Source organism: Vipera ursinii (assembly GCF_947247035.1).
Source record: "Vipera ursinii genome assembly, chromosome: 1".
Lineage (NCBI taxonomy): Eukaryota > Metazoa > Chordata > Lepidosauria > Squamata > Viperidae > Vipera > Vipera ursinii.
The window spans coordinates 206,952,550-206,975,987 of record NC_139512.1 but is presented as its reverse complement, the minus strand read 5'-3'; the positions used below and the strand labels follow the sequence as shown (position 1 = coordinate 206,975,987).

Genomic DNA, 23,438 nt, shown 5'->3' with positions numbered 1-23,438 from the left:
ATTCAGCATAGCAACAACACAGGCTGCTTGGCAAAGGTGGGGATCCTCTTCCCCATTGGAAAACTCAACAAGCATCCACCAAGGTTGCCTTTTTAAGAGAGTGGGCTTTCCCACTGTGAATGGAGTCAGTATGCTTATTCCAAAACTTTATTTCTAGTGTTAAGAAAAGGGAAAAAAAAGCTAGAGTGCAGGTAGTCTTTGACTCGTGACCATAAAGGTCATCTTACAACCTTACTTTTTCTTTCTTTTTTTTTGAGGTGTTAAACAAACCACCATATTCATTAAGTGAATCTGTGGTCTTTGAGCAAATACCGAGGTTGTGAAGCAGACCTATTGTTTGCTATGGAGTGTTTTAGCCAAAAAAAAAAATAGAAATGCCAATTTTGGGCAAAAACCTAATAAATCATAGTCCTGTTGACAGCGGGATGCTGCAAAGACCTATACATGTAGGCCAGCTGTCAAGCACCCAAAGTGTGGTCACATGACTGAGGGTAGGGAGGTCGAACTTTGGAACTGGATTTTAAGTACCTTTGGGGGAGGATCGGTTGTAACTTTAAACAGTCGCTAAGGGACTGGTCGTATGTCAAGGACTACCTGGAGCCCAATTCACATACTTAAATTTTAGGAAATGACAGTGTTAAACCAAAAAATGTACTTGAACCAATTTGAAGAAAGGCTATTGCTAGAAAAAGGTTAAGTACACTATGTATTCTGGAGACTCTGTAATTTAGCTTTAAAAATGAGCTCAGAGAAGTTAGCATCCACCAACAAATACGTGTCTTATTCTACTAAGAGATGGAATGGAGCCTGATCTTCTGGGTTACGGGAGAGAAGAGGCTTACAGCTCTCTTCCTGAGTTTGGAGAACAGAGAAAGAATTCCAGAGTATCGAAGTAGCCTGCTTTTGTAGCCAAAGAGGAGAGAAAAGTAAAATATAACATTCAAAATACTGAAGCAAACACTGCCATCTTCTCCACATCCTTAGTAAAACCACTGGCAATTAGCAGGATTGCATTCATACACATAATCTACAATGAAATTAATTTACTTGTCCAAAGTCTGTTTGACGAGTATCCAAAGGAATAACACAAGAGTCATGGGATGCTAGTACTTCACGCAGCAGAGTAAGTGTTTGATTCAGTGTAGGACTTGGACCAAGATCTGCAGGTGGCAGTTCAACCTACAAAAGAAGCCAAAATTTCTGAGCTCAGAAGATGTGTTTATATTGAAGCCTAGGTACACAGAGGAATAGAATAGTAATCAAAAATGCCACAAATAAATATACAGTATATGGATTATTAGAACAATGTTCTCCAATCTGGTGTCCTTTAAAAGATTTGGGCTTCAACTCTTAATAATTTTCAGCTAAATGTCGCTTTTCAGTTTGGGAAGATAATGGGGTAATACAACATGAAAATGGTTACGTATACTTGTCTGCTTACAATTTTTGTAATCTACTCCAATCCAAACAATCTGGTATCACCGTCCTAGACAAGCTAATATGAAATCTTTAAGCAAACATGAAATCTAGAAGGCTCCAGATTGGGGAAAAGAAATTACAACTTTTAATATATAAGCAACAATCCTTCCACTCCCACCTACCTTGAAAGAAAAAAAAAGTGGGGAAAAAGGAAGCCACGTTGCTAGTGTCAATCAATCAGGTTCTGTCATGCCTTCAAACAGCCCATCCCAAGCGGCTTTTGCCATGGTTACCACCTCTGTAAAAGCGGTGACTACAGTGTAGAAATGAATTGGAGAACAGGATAGATAAGATTTGTGACTGACAAGCATGCTGATTGACACAAGAAACAGAGGTATGTAATGCAAAATAAATGAGTTTAGAGATCACTTCCCGGCAAAGCACAAATCAGGGTTCCCAAAGCAAAGGATCTGTTGCTGATTAAGAATGAGAAATGCAGCCCTGAAGTCAGCCTTTTGTAGCCCTACATATTTAGCAGAAGAGCATGTATGTAAACTGTTTTTCAAACAGACCTTATCCAGCAGTTTACTCGCGTGGAGACTCAAACTATTGAAGAATATCTTTTTGCTCAAAAGATGCATCTCTTCTATCGTAGTTAACAGCATGGCTGCGCTGTTTCCTACAATATTACTGAAATTGGAAATAAAAAGTATGCACGTGAGAGAGGAAATAAGAGAGATTTTATTGGATTCAGGGATTAGCAGGCGCAACTATTCCGCTTAGGAAAAGGCTTTGAAGCAAAAGGGAACTTATATTTTAAAAACGCCAGGCCTTGCAATAAAGAAAAACTGTCTTTCCCCTAAGTCCTTCCTTTCTATGTTTCTCAAGAGCCAGAAGGAAGTTCACCCTGGGAAAACTACTACCTCATCGTGAGGCAAGACCGTGACTGAAGCTGGGAGAAAGTTGTAGGGGGAATAAAACACAATAAGCGGCACCATCTCCATTCCAAGGTAAAGCAAATCTCCTCACAACTGAACAGATTTAAAGGACACTGAGACAAATGACCACCCCCTCAGAAATTCCTTAGGTAAAAAACCAAGTTCCTTTTCTCCTCAGAAACAGAAAAGCGGGAGGAATTTCAGATCTGTACCAAAAGGTAGACTATTTTTTTTTCTTAGTATTTTCCTCGAAGTGCCATTTTTCCCCCTCTGAATCTTGGTCCACTGTTTCAAGTGCTGGCCCACTGTTCGTGATAGGAGTTAACCAACTGCCTTGTCACCCAAGCCTTATATAATAGGATGAGAGAGAAAGAGAGAGAGAGCAACTGGCCCAAAGTCACTCAGCTGGCTTTCATGCCTAAGGCAAGACTTGAACTCACAGTCTCCAAGTTTCTCACCTGGTGCCTTAACCACTAAGGCAAGGGTAGGCAACCTTGGCTCTTTTATGACTCGTGGACTTCAACTCCCAGAATTCCTGAGCCAGCCATGCTGAGGGAAAAGGGAGAGGTTTCCAAGCTGAGCCATGTTGGCTCAGGAATTCTGGGAGTTGAAGTCCATGAGTCATAAAAGAGCCAAGGTTGCCTACCCCTGCACTAAGGCAAACATATCTCTAAAACTCCTTCCTAAAAGTCTGCCTTGTTCAATAATACCGGTATACATTTTATACCATTTGCTAAAGGTATCCATTAAGGCTCGCCACTCTCCTCTTAGGGACCTCTCCTAGAAGGCCACAGAGAAGCTACTTCTTCCCAAATCACAAATTCCTACCTTCAGTTCAATGAGAGATGGAAGTATATGGAACAGTGAACAGTAACTAATGGGAATTATCCAGTGAGGTTCCATAAGGTTCAATAGGGTCACAGTTGCTGTTTCAACCTGATCAGAAACGGCTGCTAAGTGCTGATGGCCTCAAGCCATGTAACAAATGAATAACTTTTCTCAAAAGCCAGATATAACACTGCAAAGCAGTACAGTGACACTATATTATGCTACAATGTAACTCTTGAACACAACCAGTTCTTCTCAAAACAGGTTTTTTTTTAAGTTTGCTTACCTAATGGTGTGATGATAAAATTTGAGAAGATTAGAAATTTTATACAAAAGGACTGCTCCGGGTTCAGCTATGATCACCTGTTCAATTCGAACCTGAGGAAACATTTTAAGAACACACTGTTCAAATGACCGCTTCACCTTCGAGACAATAACAATATACAATTTTAAGATTATTGTATTCCTTCTTTAGGCTGGCAACCGCTGCAGGGATATATTTTAAATACTGCACATTCATGATTCAATTTTGTTTCATATGATAATGAGAAATGCAATCTCCTTGGGAAATAAGCAATCAACAAGGTTCCTTTTTATGCAAGTAATTATGCTACATATGTTATTATTTGTAAACTACTTTTTCAGTTTTTCCAGTTTTAATACCAAGGGCTTTCATAAAACCAAACATTTCACCTTGAGTGGCCGACAAACACCTTCTGTGATGTGCCCAACTATTTCTTGCCTATTTTCTTCCACTCCTGAAAACAAAAACAATGTATATTAAAAATAGGAATGTTAGTTCCTGTCATTTAGACAGAAGAAATTCAGCCACTGTCTTTCCCCCCCCCAAAAAAAAGGGCTTCTCCTAAAATGGCTAAAATTCCATTCTCCTGTAGCACTTGGCTTCACCCCGTATGTAATCTATACTCTATAGGACAGAAAACTCCCAGATGAAATTCCCCTCCTTGGAATCTTGGCTCAGAAAATCCCAAAGCCACAGTTCTTAGCTCTGTACAATACCTTCTGTGGTTATGTGTTTCAAAAGAGCCTCCAGGTGCTCTTTTTCCGAAGCAGTAGCCTGATGCAGCCAAGCCAACATGTCTCCCGCATATCTAAAGCCAAAAAATAATACTCTATTAAGAATAAATCTTCCTATTCATGGTAATTAATGCTATACAATATGCGTTGCCACAAGTAATATACCTCAAAGGATCATGGGAATGCATTTCAATTGGTCGAGGTGTTCCTCCAGGACCTCCTCTAGTAAGAGCATCTATAAAGCCCCGGACCACAGCACTTCTTCTGGCTGTTCCAAATTCATCAAGGATGTATCTGCAATGGGGAAAAAAATATGCACCTACAAGTTGTGGACATTTTAGTTGCCCTCCCTGGTGATCAAAGTGCCTTGTTTAATGGAAATGCAAGATTATGCATAAAATTCAATTTCCTAAATAATTTGCCAGCAGATGCCCAACGCCAACATATTTTTAATGGCCACCAAATCATCATGTGAAAACTTTTGTTGTCATACTTCAGCATGCAAACAGAGGCCTATGTTTTAGAACATAAGAAAACAAACAATTTATTTTGTTCGAACTATCATTTTCATTACGATTCAATGTAAGACGGAAAATTACAGAAATTACACAAACTAAAGAACACAGGCATTCAGGTTACTATCAAACTGCCTGAAAACAAGTAAAATGATTTATTTACTTGCTTTAAAGCAGTGGTTAATAAGCCCACTGGAACAAGTTGTAACTGTTATTTGTTCTAGCAATACCCAGGACAATTCCAGAAGAAACATTTAAAAGAGGAAAGTATGCTATAAAAAAGAGAAAGGACTTTTGTTATATATTAATATTTATATTAATAAACAACACAATTCCACTTTTAAGTCCATATCAATTCCATAATTCCAATTGTAATTATAATTCTGCATAAAGCATCTATTGGGGGGAAACCCAGTCTATACTTTGATTCAATATCAAAATTCTAAGTTTTTTTAAAAAATAGTACAAATCCCTTAATCATTTTGAGTGACTGCACTGTACGTTGTATGTGAATATTGCCTGATGCTTTGTTGATGTTGCCAAATGGATGAGGAGAACCAAAGGAGAAGTGACTGTAGTTTTGGTGAGGCACTTTGTGCTGCCACCACGTGGCTGTTTTGGGAAATTATACATTATGCTAATTGGGTCAGCCAATACCTCCCCTTTTGTGATGTATTTCCCCTCTTTCTGAGCTAACTTCCTCCTTCTTGTTGGCTCTGTGCCTGATATCCTCCATAACCGGCAGACATGTGATAACCAGCAGACATGTGCTCCAGGCGCTGTGAGTTATTACCATCTTCTGACCTTGGAATACTGTACAATATCTCCTAACTCACCTTATCATGCTGTAATCTACGCTACATGCAAATAAAGGTACCATATTTTCCGGCGCATAAGACGACTGGGCGTATAAGACGACCCCCTACATTTCCTGTTAAATTATAGGGTTTGGGCTATACTCACCGTATAAGACTACTCCTCTTCCAATGCACACCAAATAAAAATTAAAAAACTTCAGATTTGATTTTAATATGGTAATTTTAATTCAAATGCTTATGACATGCAGGTACTTAGTAGGAAAACTGTCACTTATAAACATAAGGCTGTTTGTCATCAAACATGTAAACATAAAACAGTGCAAGTGGATTAAACTTTTCCTAATTCACTCTAAAGCTTTCCCTGCACAGACCAAATGGGAGATCCGCTCCAGGTTTTCCAGCCAGCCTGCCCAGTTCCTGAGTCAAATGTGTCCTTAGAGCTAAGCAGTTGCTCTGACTGCTGCATTCCCCACCTGCCTTTCAAGTTGGGATAGACTGCAGCTGCTCTTCAACTTTAGAAGGAAAGATGCCCAGACCCCAGCCTGTAAAAAATTACAGACTGCAGCTTCTTCTCCAATTGGTCCTGTTTTCCCTGTGCAGACCAAATGGGAGATCCACTCCAGGTTTTCCAGCCAGCCCTGTCCCTAAAGTTTCAGCACCCAGCGTATAAGACGTATAAGCGTATAAGACGACCCCTGACTTTTGAGAAGATTTTCATGGGTTAAAAAGTCGTCTTATACGCCAGAAAATACGGTATTTCTGGATGATCAAGGTATTTCATGAGTTCAGCTATCTGAAGAGAACTGTTAATAGTGATAATATCATCAATCACAATACAGCAGCTTGATTCAGAATAGTCAGAAGATTGTAATAACTCAGCAGCTTGATTCAGAATACACTTGTTATCACTTTCAAACCTTTGGAATTCCGAATACCAAGACCCCTTTCCAGTATTAAAAGTGAACATTTTCACAGGAAGAAATGTCAACTGGGCAGAAAAGTAAAGGAATATATCTGAGGGAAAATCACCTTCATTTCTAAGATGCCTAAGGAATATACATATCATTTTCAGTGAGTTATATATTTTAGTGAGGTACACTGTATCAAGATAAGGGAGCTGCTGCCCTGGACATTGTAGACATTCCAATATTGCCACCTTGTGGTAAATCTGAAATACATCTATATTCTTCTCACAAGACGTCAAAAAGGAAGAGATCAATTGTGTTACTCATAACATCTAAATAAGCAACGCAAAGCACATCATTAGACTTCTGGGCCACTTCTATGAATGCCTTCATGGTGACCCCTAAATACCCCCCAAAATTATCACTAATACAAAAAGTAATGTTACAAAGAGGAACCGAATGAAATAACTAGGGAAGTAATATTAACTCCCTTTGATTGTTAATTAACGAGTTGGATTTTAATACAAATTATATTAATTATTCTTGACTTTTACACTTCTTTCTTCTTCCATTTCTATTTTTGGGAATGTCACCTTTGATATGTGATCCCCAGATTAAAAAAAATCTCATTCATCCCAGCTTCCGGAGTTGGGGTTGGGGGATGGCAGATTGATGTGGCCCTATGAACAGTGGAGACAATGTTATGGCAAATACCAACAGCCTGGCATTAAATCCAGGAGACTGCTCATTTGTGTCCCACCAGAAAGCCCACAGGCATCCCATGAGTTTGATTGCCAGGAGGCATCATGGGATAGACAGCCACAGATCAGCCTACATAAAAACATGGCTTTGCACCCTCCACAATTTTCTTAAACACATTTGGAAGACAATTGTCTTTTTTTAAGTATCTGTGGAGTAAAAGGTAAAGGTAAAGGTTCCCCCGCACATGCGTGCTAGTCGTTTCCGACTCTAGGGGCCGGTGCTCATCTCCGTTTCAAAGCCAAAGAGCCAGCGCTTGTCTAAGGACGTCTCCGTGGTCATGTGGCCGGCATGACTAGACGCCAAAGGCGCACGGAACGCTGTTACCTTCCCACCGTAGTGGTCCCTATTTTTCTACTTGCATTTTTACGTGCTTTCGAACTGCTAGGTTGGCAGAAGCTGGGACGAGTAACAGGCGCTCACTCTGTTATGCGGCACTCGGGATTCGACCCGCCAAACTACCGACCTTCTGATCGACAAGCTCAGCGTCCTAACCCACTGAGCCACCGCGTCCCTTATCTGTGGAGTAGCAGAGTACAATAATAGTATCAATAACTGCTTATGTGAATGTATCATTTAAAAGAGATCTGAAGGAAGAAATGAAAAATAATTCTGAAGAATCTGCAGGACAACTGAGTAGAGAGGTGAAACAAATTAAATTCAAGGTGGAAATTTTGGAAAATAAAGCAGCAATAATGGCAAGAGAATACAAATATCAAGTCAAGAGATGAAAAATAGGCAATGGACTATTACTGATTTAGGAAATACAGAATCTTGTTTGAGACCAGGGGTTCATAGAGATCAACTTGGTGAAAACTGTAAGAGAGCATTATTGTAGTCTAAAGAACATTCTGATATTATCAATCCTTAATTTGATATTAAGAGATCATAGGACCTGATCTCTATCACTACCTTCTTCTAGAGATAGAGATCAGGTCCTATGACCTCTTAGTATCAGGTTAAGGATTGATAATATCAGAATACTGCCTAAGAAAAATGAATTCAAAATTAACTTGTATGACCAGGTTAAGTATTTTTATAAAATATTGGAAACCATTTATGGACTTTCTGCTGAAAACGGATTAACAACTGAGTTAATGACTTGGATTTGCCGTAGAAAAGGGCTGGAGATGGGAAGAAGCGATCTACAGTATGCAATGTAATTTCCAAGGGGAGGATTTTTGTTTGTTTGTAACAGCTCTAAAGCTTAGAAATCACTTATTTAAATATCTTTCAATTTTTAAATTTTATGTATTTTCTATTTTTCTATTCTCTTTTTTCTTTTAATTTATTGTTATTATCTTTTATTTTTGTTTAAAAAAATTCAATCAAAATTACTTTTTAAAAAAGCTAACCTGTGCCAAAAGATCATATACCCTTTTCAGACACAGACAGATTCAAGGCATTCAAAAGTTTGAGGAAATTTCTGAAGTTATGCCTACTAATATCAAACATTTTACAAAATACCCACAAACTCAAGTCTTTCCTCAAGACTTTAACAGAAAAGGTATTTTTTGATCTATGACCAGTCACTCACTCACTCACTCAGCCGCTGAGTGAGAACTGAACAAACAAAGGTTACAACCAGTCTACGGATTTCTGGCTGCCTCAGCATGCCCACAGTCAAGGGATTGAAATTTGGCCACTTGGCAACAGGATCACAGTTGCAACTGGTTGCAGCACCCTGCAATCACATTGAGCTCCTCTTGCAACCTTTCCTGATAGTCAGTGGGGCAGGGAAAGTTGCAAGTCACTTGGAATAAATCCTCTCCGATTCTCACTGCACTTTCCTCATACCTTGTTTGTACACCCATGCATTCTTCCCAGTCTGCACCCTTCCCAACCCATGCTCTTGTGCACCCTTGTGCACCCATCCTGGCCAAACTTCTTTCACACCCCAACACCCTCATGTGCATTTCCAACCTGCACCTTCTGCACAACCTCACATATCCTTCCCGATCCCCACCTCTCTCACACCCTGTCGTTCCCTTCCCTATCTAGCAGCAGCCACTTACCCTACTTGCCAATTTCCTGCTGGCTTTCCCACTGACTATGGTGACTTGCCTGAGCCACTTTCAAATCATTTACCAGTGCTCTATGGCAAATTCATGCGTTTTCTCACTCTAAACTTAACTCTAAAATCCCAGGATATCTAACCAAAGCATGTACCAATGACATTCCCAGCCGAACCTCCCAAATGTCCATGTAGCTCATGCAAACACCTTCTCGTTGTTTTGAGAACCTTCTGTTATCTTCTTCCCAGCAGTTAGAATGTCCTCAAAAAGTTTCCATACATCTGTGTTTCAACCTCTGCAGAACTGGAGAGGTTTCCTTTCTCTCACTAACCCATTCGAAGCCTCATCTCCTCTCCTTTACTCTAATGACAAGATGAAAACAATAAGGCACGTAGCTACCAAGTTTTCACTCTTGATGGGTAGCCCTGGTGTCTTATTCTGGAGGAATTCTATCTAAATGGTCACTTAGAATTGAGACCAACTTTATAACGAACACATACACCCCACCATATTCGTATTAATTTTCGCCATGTATTCATGCTGTGTGCATAACTATAGCAGAAACTTACTTGTACAGAACAGGCCTGTCTTGCAAAGCTTCCATTGCCTGAGCTAGAACTGGAGAAACATCACAGGTTTCTTGTGTTAAAGCCCTGCATTCACCTGTAAACAAGCCAAGTCTTATGTCAGTATTGCTAAGGATTTGACAACATGTCTCTCCTCATTTCATCAATAACATTGAACCCTAGAGAAAAGATTGCATTTTTATAGTGCCCTTTCTTAGAAGCCAACGTCTGAATTCAGCTGCCCTGGTGAAGTCTGGTTAGATACAACTGTACTTTGCCACTCTGGCAGAAGCCCTCTGTATATTTAGGAGTAGTTGTCTACCCTTCACGTACGTACTTATTATGGGAAATACAGCGACAGCCACAAAGTAGCTGTGGAAAACACCATGGCTATATAAAACAAGCAAGGCGGGGATGCAGAAATTTTCTGTCTAGAAACAGGCAACAAAATCAGACTTTTAGGGAAAGACAATGGCAGTGGTTGCTCCATGTCTAGAAGACAGAGGAGAAGAACATGTGCAAATTGACTTCAAGCGGAAAAGCAATAGTAACAAACCATCAGTATAAAAACCACCAATTTTAGGGTGAGAGAACTATATGACTGACAAAGCAGAAAAGTAAGAACTACATGACTAATAAAGCAGCTTTAAATTCTACTGTTATTTAAAAACAAGAAAATCATCCCTGAGTATCAAAATATTATCTTCTTTAAATAAGCCCTGGTGGTACAGTGATTAGAATGCAGTATTGCAGGCTAACTCTGCCAACTGCCAGGAGTTCAATCCTGTCCGGCTCAAGGTTGACTCAGTCTTCCATTCTTCCAAAGTCGGTAAAATGAGGACCCAGATTGTTGGGGGACAATATGTTGACATTGTAAACTGCCCGGAGAGTGCTATAAAGCGCTATGAAGCAGTATCTGTTTAAACACTATTGCTATCTTTTTAAATTCCACAATATGTGCTTCTAAACTTTGATTAACTATGAAACCTAGGTAGATTACTAAGTACAGAAAAGTAGCTTCCGAGATTCCTAAATAGATTTCAGATTCAGGATATACCTGGAGCAAGTATGAACTGATTTGCCAGAAACTGCCTTAACAAGCAATCTTATCCATTTTGAAGAAAATATACTGTTGAGATTGCTGTAATTGAGCATAGAGCAGAAGCAGGAGCTATCTTTACTCATGCTATACAGATTTCTAAAAGCCACCTATTTCCATCTGCAACAGGGGTTCCCAAGCAGGGGTGCTCGCACCCCCTGGGGGAGTGAGGTAATATTCCAGGGGGTGCAAAAACCTGGGTTTTCAAAATTATAACGTATATGCATAATTCGTTGCAGTTATTTCAAACTTTTGTAAGGGGTGCGAGAATATATCAGAAGCATTTTAGGGGAAGAGGGATAAAGAAAAGGTTGGAAGCCGCTGATCTACAAGAAAGAATATTTAAATAAATAAATAAATAAAATAATAATAATAATAATAATAATAATAATAATAATAATAATAATAATAATGATACCTTGTGCCCAACGATACAGCTGTTCGTAAGAAGTCTCCTGGAGGAGTGCCATCTGTTCCATAATCTCCAAACTGCAGGTTTAACATGTTTAAAGTCTTTACCAAAAAGTGAATTAAAGAAGCAAAAATATCTAAGCCCGTATGAGTTTACATTTGTCTTCACGTTTTTATTTTCCAATGTAAACCTCAATATGTTAACAACTCAATTTATGAGGTTTTACTTAGTTGATGGTTCCAGTTGTTTTAGACAGTGCAAACTTACCCTGATCTTTGTTGACTGGTGCGCAGAAGAATCTTGACATCATTGTGAATTTGCTTTATTCGCCTCAATACTTTAAAAAAATCCTTTAATAAAAAAAAGGATATGTCAATATGTCAACATATTGTCCCCCAACAAAATTAAAAGCTGTGATATTTTATTCAAACTAACTTTGTTTACATAGCTATTGTACATTCAAATAATCATACCACAGCACACCTGGTACTTATATTGGAACTATAACTTTCAGAATTCATCCCCAGCAGGCTGGACATTTGGGGACTGCTGTTTCATGCCTGCAGTATGACATTTAAAACTCAAAAAAGGGTATTATAAATTAAAATGGATTTAAACTTGAAACAGATTGTACGTTTATAGCATAGAGAGAAGCAGCTTCATACACAGAGGATCTTAACTGTGTTTAATGTATGTTACTTTAGATGGTGATAAAAATATATTGGTTTTGCTCCCTTTTTTCAAATAGTGATGGCAATATATACAGGTGAAACTCAAAAAATTAGAATATCATGTAAAAGTTCATTTATTTCAGTAATGCAACTTAAAAGGGGGAACTAATATATGAGATAGACTCATTACATGCAAAGCAAGATAGTTCAAGCCGTGATTTGTCATAATCTTTGCAAAGGATTGTTGTTGTTATTAGCTGTGAAGTCGTGTCCGACCCATTGCGACCCTATGGACAACGTTCCTCCAGGCCTTCCTGTCCTCTACCATCTTCTGGAGTCCATTTAAGCTCACGCCTACTGCTTCAGTGACTCCATCCAGCCACCTCATTCTCTGTCATCCCCTTCTTCTCCTGCCCTCAACCTTTCCCAGCATTAGGCTCTTCTCCAGTGAGCCCTTCCTTCTCATTAGGTGGCCAAAGGATTTGAGTTTCAGCTTCAGGATCTGGCCTTCTAAAGAGCAGTCAGGGTTGATCTCCTCTAGGACTGACCGGTTTGATCACCTTGCAGTCCAAGGGACTCGCAGGAGTCTTCTCCAGCACCATAGTTCAAAGGCCTCAATTTTATGGTCCAAAAGATAGGTTTTTTGTTTTTTTTTAAATCCGCCCTTATATGTCTGCTATGGAAAGTTTTACTGCAGGTAGCACAATTATTCATATTATCCCAAGAGAAAATGGTGATCAGAAAACGAAGTCTTTTTATTCAATATACTAAAGAAGGTTACCATATGTATTTTAGAGTGCTTACTTCAGTAACTGGCCCATCTCTGGCGCTTCGAAGGACGTTCATCTCCTCTGGAGAAAGTTGGAATTCTGCTATGAAAGCATCTGCTATCTGTGCTTTTAATTCTAACCTTTGGCTGCAATAAAAAAATGATTTAGTTCATGACCATTATAATTTATTTCGCATAGGCTTAGGACACAGGTCGGCAACCCACGGCTCTGGAGGCGCATGCGGCTCTTTCAGCCTCCTCCTGTGGCTCCTAGTCCTCCTCTGCCATTTGCAGAAAGAGAGAGACAGAGAGAGGCACTTGCGCTTCCCTTCTCTCTCTCTCTCTCTCTCTCTCTCTCTCTCTCTCTCTCTCTCTCTCTCTCTCTGTGTGTGTGTGTGTGTGTGTGTGTGTGTGTGTGTGTGTAAAAAAGAGACTGGCCTCATGCTGTTCTGCTGTTCTTGGAGAAGCTGACAAGCTTATTGGGCAGGGCTCCTGCCTTTGCTGCGTCTCCACAGGAAGCAGGAAGCAGCAGAAAGCAGCAGCAGCTCAGGAGAGCAAGCCCAATAAGAATGTGTGTCAGCTTGTCCGAGAACAGCGTGAAGCTAGCTTGCCAGGTGAGCAGAAGATCAGAGAGGGATGGGGGGGAGAGAGAGGGAGGGAGAGAAAGAGAGGGAGGGGGAGAGAGAGAACTCATGCACAGCAGCCTCTATTTCCTTTTAATTAAACTCTTCAATTAAGCTCTCCCCCTCACGTGCGTGCAAGAGTTTTGCGGCTCCCAGTGTTTTTTTCCTCTGGGAAATGGGTCCAAGTTGCTCTTTGATTGTTGCTGACCCCTGGCTTAGGAGGTAGCAGCCATTCAAGCAGGAAAGTCTTAAGACAGGGCACTTTCCTCTTCGGAACAGAGGAAGAAAAAGGAGATGAACATAAGGGAGAGTAAGTAGGAGGTTATACAGGTAGTGTTTGACTTGAAACCAAAACTGAACCCAGAACTTTGGTTGTTCAGCCAAGTGGTGGTTAAGCGAGATGACACAAGTGGTCTGTGTCATCTCCCTTAACTGCCTGTGTGGCTGCTTCACTCAAGGACTTCAAATCCAGCAGTCCCATCCACAGTTATTAAATGAGCCTTAGATTGTTAAGCGTAAGTCCCAAATAAGAAGCATGCACTGCCTTGGGGAGGGGGGGGGAGGGGAGGCCCGGCTTCTGATTTTTACCTTCTGGGGGAAGAGATACTTTTATGTGACCTGTGCCAGGCCTCAACGGGCCTCCCCCACCCCAAGGCACGCTACGCTGCTTACTTTTGCAGCTCTATCTATCCTGCTGCCTTTATTGCTTACGGGAGGGAACTCTCCTTCAGTGGGGTACAGAAACAGAACTCATCGGAATGTGAGCTTGAGTTCTGCAATCTGCAGAAGGGCGTCGTCTCTCCTTTGCGCACAGAAGGGAATCTCTCCCAAGGGGTGCAGAGACAGGAATTCAATTCATCCGGAACTGAGCTCCATTTCTGCACCCCATGAGAGCTTCTCACCTCTCCTCTGTGCTCGGAAGACAACTCTTCCGAGGGTTCAGAAGTGGAGTTCAAACCATCGGAATCTGATGTCAAATGATGGCTTCAGTTTTCAAAAGTGTTTTTTTTAGCATGAAATCAATTCAAAAAACCTTTAATGTTATCATTTGTTAAAAGAGACATAGACATCCAGAATACAGACATTTTATCCACTTAAAAATGCTATACAGCAATTCAGAATATACATACGTCTCTCTTAAAACAGCACACATGAACAACAGGGAAGGAATCCATGAACGAACAGGAGAAAGCAGCTGATTAATAAACTAAATGTCTGGAAATACTTGGCACTTTGTGATTGTTCAACCGGCCTCAAGTTTATATCTAATTACTGGTTTCATAAAAAAGAAATCACAAATTTTGAACCACTCATGACAAGCACTTATGTATTTGTACTTAAAAGTACAAAAGCCAAGTTACTGGAAGGGTCAGGCCCAATAAATGGAGGACTCTGTATCAGAACATACTTTGTACATTATTTTCAGATAAAAAAAATCCAGTAAAACACAATTTATATATGCTCTATAGCAGAATAGAATAGAATTCCCACCCCCCAGAAAAGCCTACTTGAAACTTGCATTGTGGCCTTTCCATTGAATATTAAATTATTTTTATTCTTTCTATATACAACAACACTGCTATAAATAATATTTTATATAATTGCATAATTGCTGGCTTATATTTTGGGTTTATTCCAGAACTGCTTTAATGCCAGTTTTAGATTTTAGAATTTGACGTCTTTGTATTTTATTGATTTTTCTCTATTCTGTCACACAGGTTCATCTTCTGTGAAATTTTGAAATGCAGTTAGTAAATGAAATTTTGAAATCAATCTGTTCATTTTATTTCCTTCTCATATGACATCCATTTTTAAACCTATTACCTAAATTCAGATATAAAAACAGAGCTAGTAGATTTTCAGGATGCACTAACTTCTTACCATACATAGCATACAGTGGAAATTATTTCTCTAGGAACAGAGAAAGCTGCACCTAATAAAGCAAAGTAAAGTATCTCTAAGATTATTATTCAGAATAAAAGTGAATGATGGAATCCACAAAACAATTTTCATTTATCTTAAGAGGAAAACGTTTACCTCTCTGCTTGAAGCTTTGTTGTTTTGACAATTAAATCCTGAGTTTGCTCCTTAGTTGCCTGGAAGACATATATGGATAATTAAAATGAGTTGTCATTAAGGACATAGTTTTACTCTTAAATATACTATATGGTACTTAAATATGGTAAGAATGAATAGAAGAGTATTTTAAAGAGTTTAAAATTTCCTGTTTCTTCTCACTGACAGGGACACAGGCTGAACATTTTAAAAAAACAATTATTGCACGTATATTGCTTTCTTAACATTTGAACTGGAAACAAATTCAATATTGCCAGGCTAAAGAAAGGACTACTCTGGGACAGACCCAGATACATTATAGATCTGCTTCAAAAAATCATCAATATTTCTTTTCATGCAAATCTTTTAGCACCTCTATTCATGAACAATCTTTACAGTGCCATAAAAAATGCTGTGTAATGTCGTACTGCTTATAAGTAACATTTCCAGAGGGAAAAATGTGCACTTTCCCCATCACATGCACAATACCTTCAAGTGATTAGTCATTTCCTGGCAGCAATTGCTCATTAACTGCACATCTTCACTTATGTTTTCAAGCTCCTGAAATTGCATGGAAATAGACATTATAACAGGTGGCCTAAAATATTTATTAAATTTATATGCCGCCCATTTCACCCATTTGAGGTGACACTAGGCAGCTTGTAATATAATAAAATACAAAGATATAAAAAATTATGAGTGTAAAAACAGATTAAAATAACAAAAGATTAAAAACGGACTAAAAGACCATGGGTTTTGAATAGAGCAGCAACGAGGCCTTCTTTGTCACTGCACCGACCGCCTACAGCTTCTCCATCAAAGCCTCATGCCATACGGCATAGCCAGGTTTTAAGGCTCTTCCTGAAGGCCAGAAAGGTAGGGCCAGATCTCACCTCAAGTGGCAAGATGTTCCAAAGGGCAGGGGTCATTGCAAAAAAAAAAGCCTCTTTTCCTGGATTCCTCCAGCCAAAATTCCTTGGCTGTTGGGGTCCTTCTGCCAGAATGAGTGGGATGGGCCAATATTATATTTGGACTTTACATACTTTTTCCTGAACCCATCTCCTCAAATTATTTTGACAGTTTTTTCAACCAGCACATTTCCTACAGTTCTACTGTACATTACTAGGAAACAATAATCAGCAATCAGCAGTTTGCTTAATTTTTCCCCATGAAGTATGACTTTTGGATTCCCATGTAGGGGCAACAACCCCTGGATATTCAAATATATAACTGTAGAAATGTTTTTTCTATTTTATACAGACTTTGCAGCCTGAAATAAGAACACTGCAGGCTTCAAAAATCTTTGGAAATGCAGGTTTTTGTGGACATTGTAATAATGTTAATGGAAGCTGAACAAAATAAAACTGTCCAATGAAAGAAGAATGATACTAAATATTTTTCTGGTGCTCTTTAGATTTCAGAACTCTATCAGCTTGTCCCTTAATTACTGTCTACTTTTTTATTCTCTCTAACCATTTTCATTCTCTCCATCCATAAACGTGTGGGATCATACTAGCAATTTTCTGTTTCACTGGCACATTTCTTCCATTTTAGAATATGAATTATTAGTACAACTCTCTCCATAATTTATTCTTCTGGTGTCTTTATTTGGATTTTTGTATGTCAGCATATGAGTTGTAAGTATTGGGCTACGAGCTATCAACCTAAAAGTGCTAGTGCCATAGTTAATCTGAAGTCAGATTTCCCCAATCTGATAATTCCAGATGTGTGGCAGCCATTAGCCTCTTATTTCCCAGATAGTAAGACCAAAGATCCTGGCTGCTTTATCCTCCCTACTTTCTGTTCATATAACATATACTGGGATTAGTTACTGAGAGAAATTTTCCTTTTATACCTTAAAACAAGGTTTTAGAAAAAAATATAATTAATACATTTGTTTAAATCAATAAATAATAAGAGCCATTAGTATTTTGGATTAACTATTTCTCTCAACAAATTCAAGATTACTTCTATCAGCAGAATTGAAAAATTTCCCTTGCCATGTAAAATCCTTGAAACTTGCTCCAGAAAGTTGGGGAACCTCCAGAACAAGTGGGAGAAATTATGGGAGGAGAAAAAGAGATGGGTGTCCTATTAGAGAAAAAAGAGCTCCTGCTCAAACATAATTTCATCTTATATCTTTTGATTATATGAATAAATTTGTCAAACAATGTACACATGGTTTCATTAAACTGTATTTTCTAAACATAGTAAAAAACTTAAAGAAAATATTAAATTATGCATAAGAAAAACAGTAGATTGTAGCACAACCTGCAGCACAGCAGCTACCAGATGAGTTTATCTTGAGAATGATTCATTTTTTCCCCATTTTTCTATACCTCTTTCACTTGTTTGAAAATGTAGACAAATTCTTCATTGATAGCTAAACTACGATGCTCAATATCCCCACGCAGATTTCTTCTAGTGCGCAAGCTGTTTTCCACGAAAAAGTCTGAAAGAGTCTTGAGTGCTTCTAACATTTCCTACAAAAATATGTAATAAAGACAATGTTGACAATTCAGGCATAAAAAGTATTCTAAGAAATACCTAGTTCTAGGTTTTCAGTCACTAAACTTGTTCATGTTAAATGATGCAAAATATTTAATATAAATATAAAATGCACTTTATCCCGTATTCAATCACTTCTAACCATAGACTATTTAGTATAGTGTAGTGTAGCATAGTGTAGCATAGTTTGGCTTGTTAACACATCTTAATTAACAGAGCACGTTATTAGGTAGGTATTATATTTGCTATGGTAGCAATTTTTGGCCATTTGAAACATGGCCCTAACCAGTCACACACACACAAAAAAAATCAGGTATGACAGAAATCTATGGTAGAACTGAGGCAACATCTGCAGGCCTTCTGGTTCCATGGATTATACAGGGGAAACTTTGCTGTAGAAAAAGCTTTAGTGCCGCTCAAGTGGCAGAAAACAGCACCCATTCCTTTCTACTTCAAAAGAAGCACTTAGAAGCACACAAAGAATACACACAGAATTGTCCTGAGGGCAAGACAAGAAGTAATGGATGGAAACTAAACAAAGAAAGAGAAGCAATCTAGAACTAAGGAGACATTTCTTGACAGTTAGAACAATTAACCAGTGTAATAACTTGCCTCCAGAGTTGTGGGTGCTCCATCATTGGAGGTTCTTAAGAAGGGATTGGACAGCCATTTGTCTGAAATGGTATAGGGATTCCTGCCTGAGCAGGGGATTGGACTAGAAGACCTCCAAGGTCCCTTTTAACTGTTATTCTGTTACTATGATACAAATCTGATACAAAGGCAGTTTCATAACTTAAAACCTGCTCTCTCATATAGATTTCTCTTGCTAAGTAATCATATACATCACAAGATCTGTGATTTCACAATGCAGTTTGTACTCACACATGTAAGTTATGATTAAATAATAGATTTGTTATCTCTTGCTATAAATACTGGGTGCATGCTTCACACCTAATTCTGGTAGCACAGCAGCATCAATAAGTCTGTGAGCATGAAATAGACCAGCAGTTGGAAATATTTTTGTGACTGTGCATACCAATTGTGAGAATCCATGCCTCACAAAATACAGCTTTTTGTACACCATTTATGAATCAAATTCAAGGCTGATAATGCCACCTGTTTGTAGAGAGGTGAGTTTCTTTTGTAAAGTATCTGTATACATTTAAGAATACATAAAGATTTTTCTTTATATTTTTGCACTAATCAGCAGATGTTGAAATAAATTTGAGGGTGGTTTTTTTGGTCAATATTAAGAAAAAAAATCTATTCTATAATATGTTTAATAAGAACTGTAAACAAAGAATGGAATTTTAAAGCCTAGGTGTACATATTATGAGATTCCTGGTTTAAATGTGTGGTTTTGGCTGTATAGCAGACCCAGGGAACTTTTCTCACTGTAATCTGTTGCCACAAACTGTGGTTATAAACTATGAGTGTCTATGTTAACTCCCCCCCCCAATCCATATATAAGGAGTGTCAAACTGGTGACCAGATGCATCACACACAGGCCATGCCCACCCTGGCTCTGCAAAGGGGGGGAAAAGTTGCAATACGTCATGATACGTCACATGATGAGATCGAACTTTGCTACTCAAAACACTATGTTGAGGATTTTATAACAACCATTAATGTAAACTTTACAGCACCACAGAATTTATATATAAAAACATTAGGATCTGTTAAGGATTTGTGCCTTGGATTTATCAAAACAACACCATGACACAGATAGTCCATTTTTGTTATACTGTACACATATCACACAGAAGAGCTGTGAGTGGAGACTTAATTCATATCCATCTATTTGCAATTATTTTTGGAGAGCAATATGTAACAGTGATTCTGTGATATCCAATGTGATAAAAGCCCACAAACAAATTTTGCCAGAACATTACATTATAAATGCCATGCATTTAATGCTTCAGTGTCCTCACAATATAAAATCTAACCCCAAGGGATAGGTTAGAGTTTTGTGGCCAATTTTATTTATTTAATTCACAGTCTACCTTTATTATTTCTTTATAAAGAACTCAAGGCAGCAAACATATACAGCTAGTCCTCAACATGTGACAATTGAGCTCAAAAATTCTGTTGCTACATGAGACGTTTGTTAAGTGAGTTTTGCCCATTTTATGACTTTTCTTGCAACAGTTAAGTGAATCACTGCAGTGTTAAGCTAGGAACATGGTTCTTAAGTGAATCTGGCTTCCCCATTGACTTTGCTTGTCAGAACGTCACAAAAAGTGATCACATGACCCCAGGACACTGCAACCACCATAAATATGAGTTAGTTGCCAAGTGTCTGAATTTTGATCATGTGACTGTGGGGATATTGCAATGGTTGTAAGTAGAAAAATGATCATGTCACTTTTTTCAGTGTTGTTGTAACTTCGAATGGTCACTAAATGAACTGTTGTAAGTCAAGGACTACAGGTATAATACTCCTCCTTCCTCCTATTTTCCCCACAATAACAATTCTGAAAGGTGACTTGGGCTGAAAGAGAATGATCAGTCCAAGATCACCCAGATGACTTTCATGGCTAAAGTGGGACTACAATTCAGTCTCCAGGATTCTAGCCTGGTACCTTAACTACTAGACCAAAAAAAAAATTAAACATTTATTGATTATTATTTTTTATCATTCCTCAGGCTACAGCTGATGTGGCAGTTACCTGAGGAAGTGAGATGGAAATTTCTAATTTGTAGGATGATCTAAACTTTTAAAAAGTATGTCAAACCTTCTAGAAACATAACATATAGATTTAGCTTCTTCAGTCCTTCTTCACACAACTCAGGAAGCACACATCCATATTTCAGCATTTTAGTAACAACTTTTGCAATGTAATCTGAAAGGAAATGTTCTAGGGAAGGTAAATAGGGGGGGGACGACAGACTGCCCAAATTTTCAATAAGCAAGAACCTCAGGATTACTTTACAATAATAATCTGACCATCTCATATATTATCATATGACTACTAATTCTGCATATTGCATTTGACTTATTAATACATTGCAGTGGTCCTGCACTTGATAAATGCAACATCAAATTTTAACTACACATCCTGTGAATATGTCATCATAGACATAATGCAACGGAAATATCACTTTCAGAACATGTTTTTTAAAAAACAGCAGGTTCCTCACCTGCACATTTCACTTTCCCATCACATGATACTGTGTTTAAACTGCAGCTATGCCATGAACAAAGTCACAAATTTAAAATCACTCTGAGATTCAATTCTCACATCTAGTCCTTTCAGAAACTGGATACAGGGCATTTAGGTAGCAATTTCGGGGTGTCAAATTACAGGGTTGAGGGGAGATCCATCATGGTTCGGAGTGAAAATCTTACATTTCTACCTTCATCCGGGATGAATCATAGGGAATCCTTCGCCAACTTGCCCTTTCCAGTGTCTTCAGTTACAGCACCCATCATGCCCTGCAGCTAAGTCGCTGGGGATGATAGAAGCTCAATATTGCCGGCTGGGTGCTGTTTTCTGTCCTCTAGTCTAGACGAGACAGAGCCGGCCTCAGACACGACTAGACGCTATTTTTCAGAAAAGTGGAATTTGGAAAAGGAGAAGAGGGAGGCGACGGATCAACCTGACTTACTTTGTCCGCCTCCAACCGCGTCTCTAGCACTTTGCGGAGCTTGCGTGACAGCGGGTTGGCCCCGGCCCCGCCGGACGGCCCCTGAGATAAACTCCCCGTCGTCGGGGTAGCCGAAGTAGTAGTCCCAACCGTAAATGGGCGCTGCGGCAGGTGTTCTTCGGATATTGCCGCCATTTTCTTCCCTGTCCCGAAACTGCCTTGGTGGCAAACGCAGCGCCGGGACCCGGACAAGGTGCGGCGGCGCACAGATTCCCTTCTCTCCTCTTCCTCAGAACTGTAGTTCCGCCTGTTTTCGTTCTCCCCGAGCGCGAGACCCTCCCTAGGATCTGAAAGCCTTTTGTCTCTGCAAGCCCGTCAGATTCCGATGAGGCGCCTCATAGGAGTCGGAGGGAGGCTTTGCTTTTTCGCGATTGCGACAATTAAAGCGCAGTTTACGCTTCTAACTTTAATCGCAATAATGAATTGTTACATTCATAGGGTTCTTGCACCCAGGAGATATTTAGCTTTAATTTTTGGTAAGACTGGACTCAGGTTTTCCTCCTTTGTGTGATTTTTCTCGCAGTCTTCTTCAAAATTCGGTAATTAGATTACATGCATAAAACAATTAACTCTCAAGACAGAAATGTGTGACACAACTGACAAATGTGGCTTCTAGGTGACAACATTCCGAGTTGATCGCAATTCCCGGTGATTCAGTGGCCGCAAGCATGTAATTTTCTTGCCGTTTGTCATAATTTTCTGGGATGCTTTTTCGTTCCCCACTGTAAAGTTCTGGAATTACCTGGTAGTTTCCCGTGTAGATGTGTAGACCAAATGGTGTTTAGCTTTTTTTTTCCCCTGAGGTGTCCTTGGTACTCTGAACTTGGTTGTCGTTTTTTGCAGACGTTTCATTACCCAGACTGGGTAACATCGTATCAGTGCACTGAGGTTGTTACCTAGTTTGGGTAATAAAACGTCTGCAGGAAAACAAGCAAGCTCAGAGAGCACCAAGGACCCCTTATGTAAACCCTGAGCTACAAATATTCTCCTTTATTAGTAGCTTTTTTTTCTGCTTAAATTGGCCAGCTGCTGCCACCTGCTGTGCTCTGGCAAGCAATTTTATAGCAATAATTTGTCATAAGACTTAATTCTGCAGCGACTTTGTGACTTATAATGGGATCTATATTTTTGCAATGCCTTTTTGGGCCAGCCACAATTTTTCAAGTTTTATTTTATTTATTTATTTTAATTCTATTTATATCCCGCCCTTCTCCGAAGACTCAGGGCAGCTTACAAGCTTAGCAGTAGCCTTCATTCTATGTATAGTTCTCAGGATCTTTTTACTCAAAGAAGATACATGACTTCTCAATGCCACAAACTTTGTGGGAGATGGAGAAAGATGAGCTATATCTATCTTATCTATGGTAGGTTACGAACCATGTTTGTGAGAAGATTATATTATTTGATGAAGATAAACAGTCTCCATAATTGCAAAACTAAGTTCAATTATACAAATTGTACAACTGGGACAAAAGTTGCTCAGAAGACGGAATAAATAAATAAACACTGGTTTTAGAAATCTAAAACCCAGTCTCTTGCACAAAAGCAATGCTATTTTGGTTAATTGGAAATGCATAGATCATTTGAAATGTGGAAAATTATAATACTAAAATGTATATATTTCTATAACATTTTCAAAGTATTTTTAAAAAACTATGCTGCGCTCCCATATTGCTTGGGGAAAGGAAGGTTTTGCCTACGGCCATCAAACTGATTTGGGTCAAAAGCACAGTTCAAATCATATAAATCCTGAGTTGTTTGTTAGCCATATTTTATTAAATCTGTTCAGTATACTCTTCTAGCCTCAGGCACGTTTGGTCAAGGATCTCCATTAACACCTACCAGAACCTCT

The 23,438-nt window shown here is 39.0% G+C and overlaps 1 protein-coding gene across 1 annotated transcript in view; it reads right to left on the bottom strand.

The window, feature by feature from the left end:
* Positions 1 to 21,773, bottom strand: part of COG6 (component of oligomeric golgi complex 6) — a 31,303-nt gene extending 9,530 nt beyond the window's left edge. Inside the window, exons 1-14 of the mRNA XM_083350116.1 lie at positions 21,548 to 21,773; positions 17,770 to 17,913; positions 15,920 to 15,991; positions 15,413 to 15,471; positions 12,788 to 12,899; positions 11,580 to 11,662; positions 11,319 to 11,389; positions 9,805 to 9,898; positions 4,389 to 4,517; positions 4,206 to 4,297; positions 3,879 to 3,943; positions 3,472 to 3,563; positions 1,992 to 2,109; positions 1,048 to 1,179 (exon numbers count right to left, since the gene is read on the bottom strand). Coding sequence (XP_083206242.1) covers positions 1,048 to 1,179; positions 1,992 to 2,109; positions 3,472 to 3,563; positions 3,879 to 3,943; positions 4,206 to 4,297; positions 4,389 to 4,517; positions 9,805 to 9,898; positions 11,319 to 11,389; positions 11,580 to 11,662; positions 12,788 to 12,899; positions 15,413 to 15,471; positions 15,920 to 15,991; positions 17,770 to 17,913; positions 21,548 to 21,721 — 1,437 coding nt within the window. The 5' untranslated portion in view covers positions 21,722 to 21,773. The remainder of the gene's footprint in view (positions 1 to 1,047; positions 1,180 to 1,991; positions 2,110 to 3,471; positions 3,564 to 3,878; positions 3,944 to 4,205; positions 4,298 to 4,388; positions 4,518 to 9,804; positions 9,899 to 11,318; positions 11,390 to 11,579; positions 11,663 to 12,787; positions 12,900 to 15,412; positions 15,472 to 15,919; positions 15,992 to 17,769; positions 17,914 to 21,547) is intronic.
* Between the last annotated feature and the right edge of the window lie 1,665 nt (positions 21,774 to 23,438).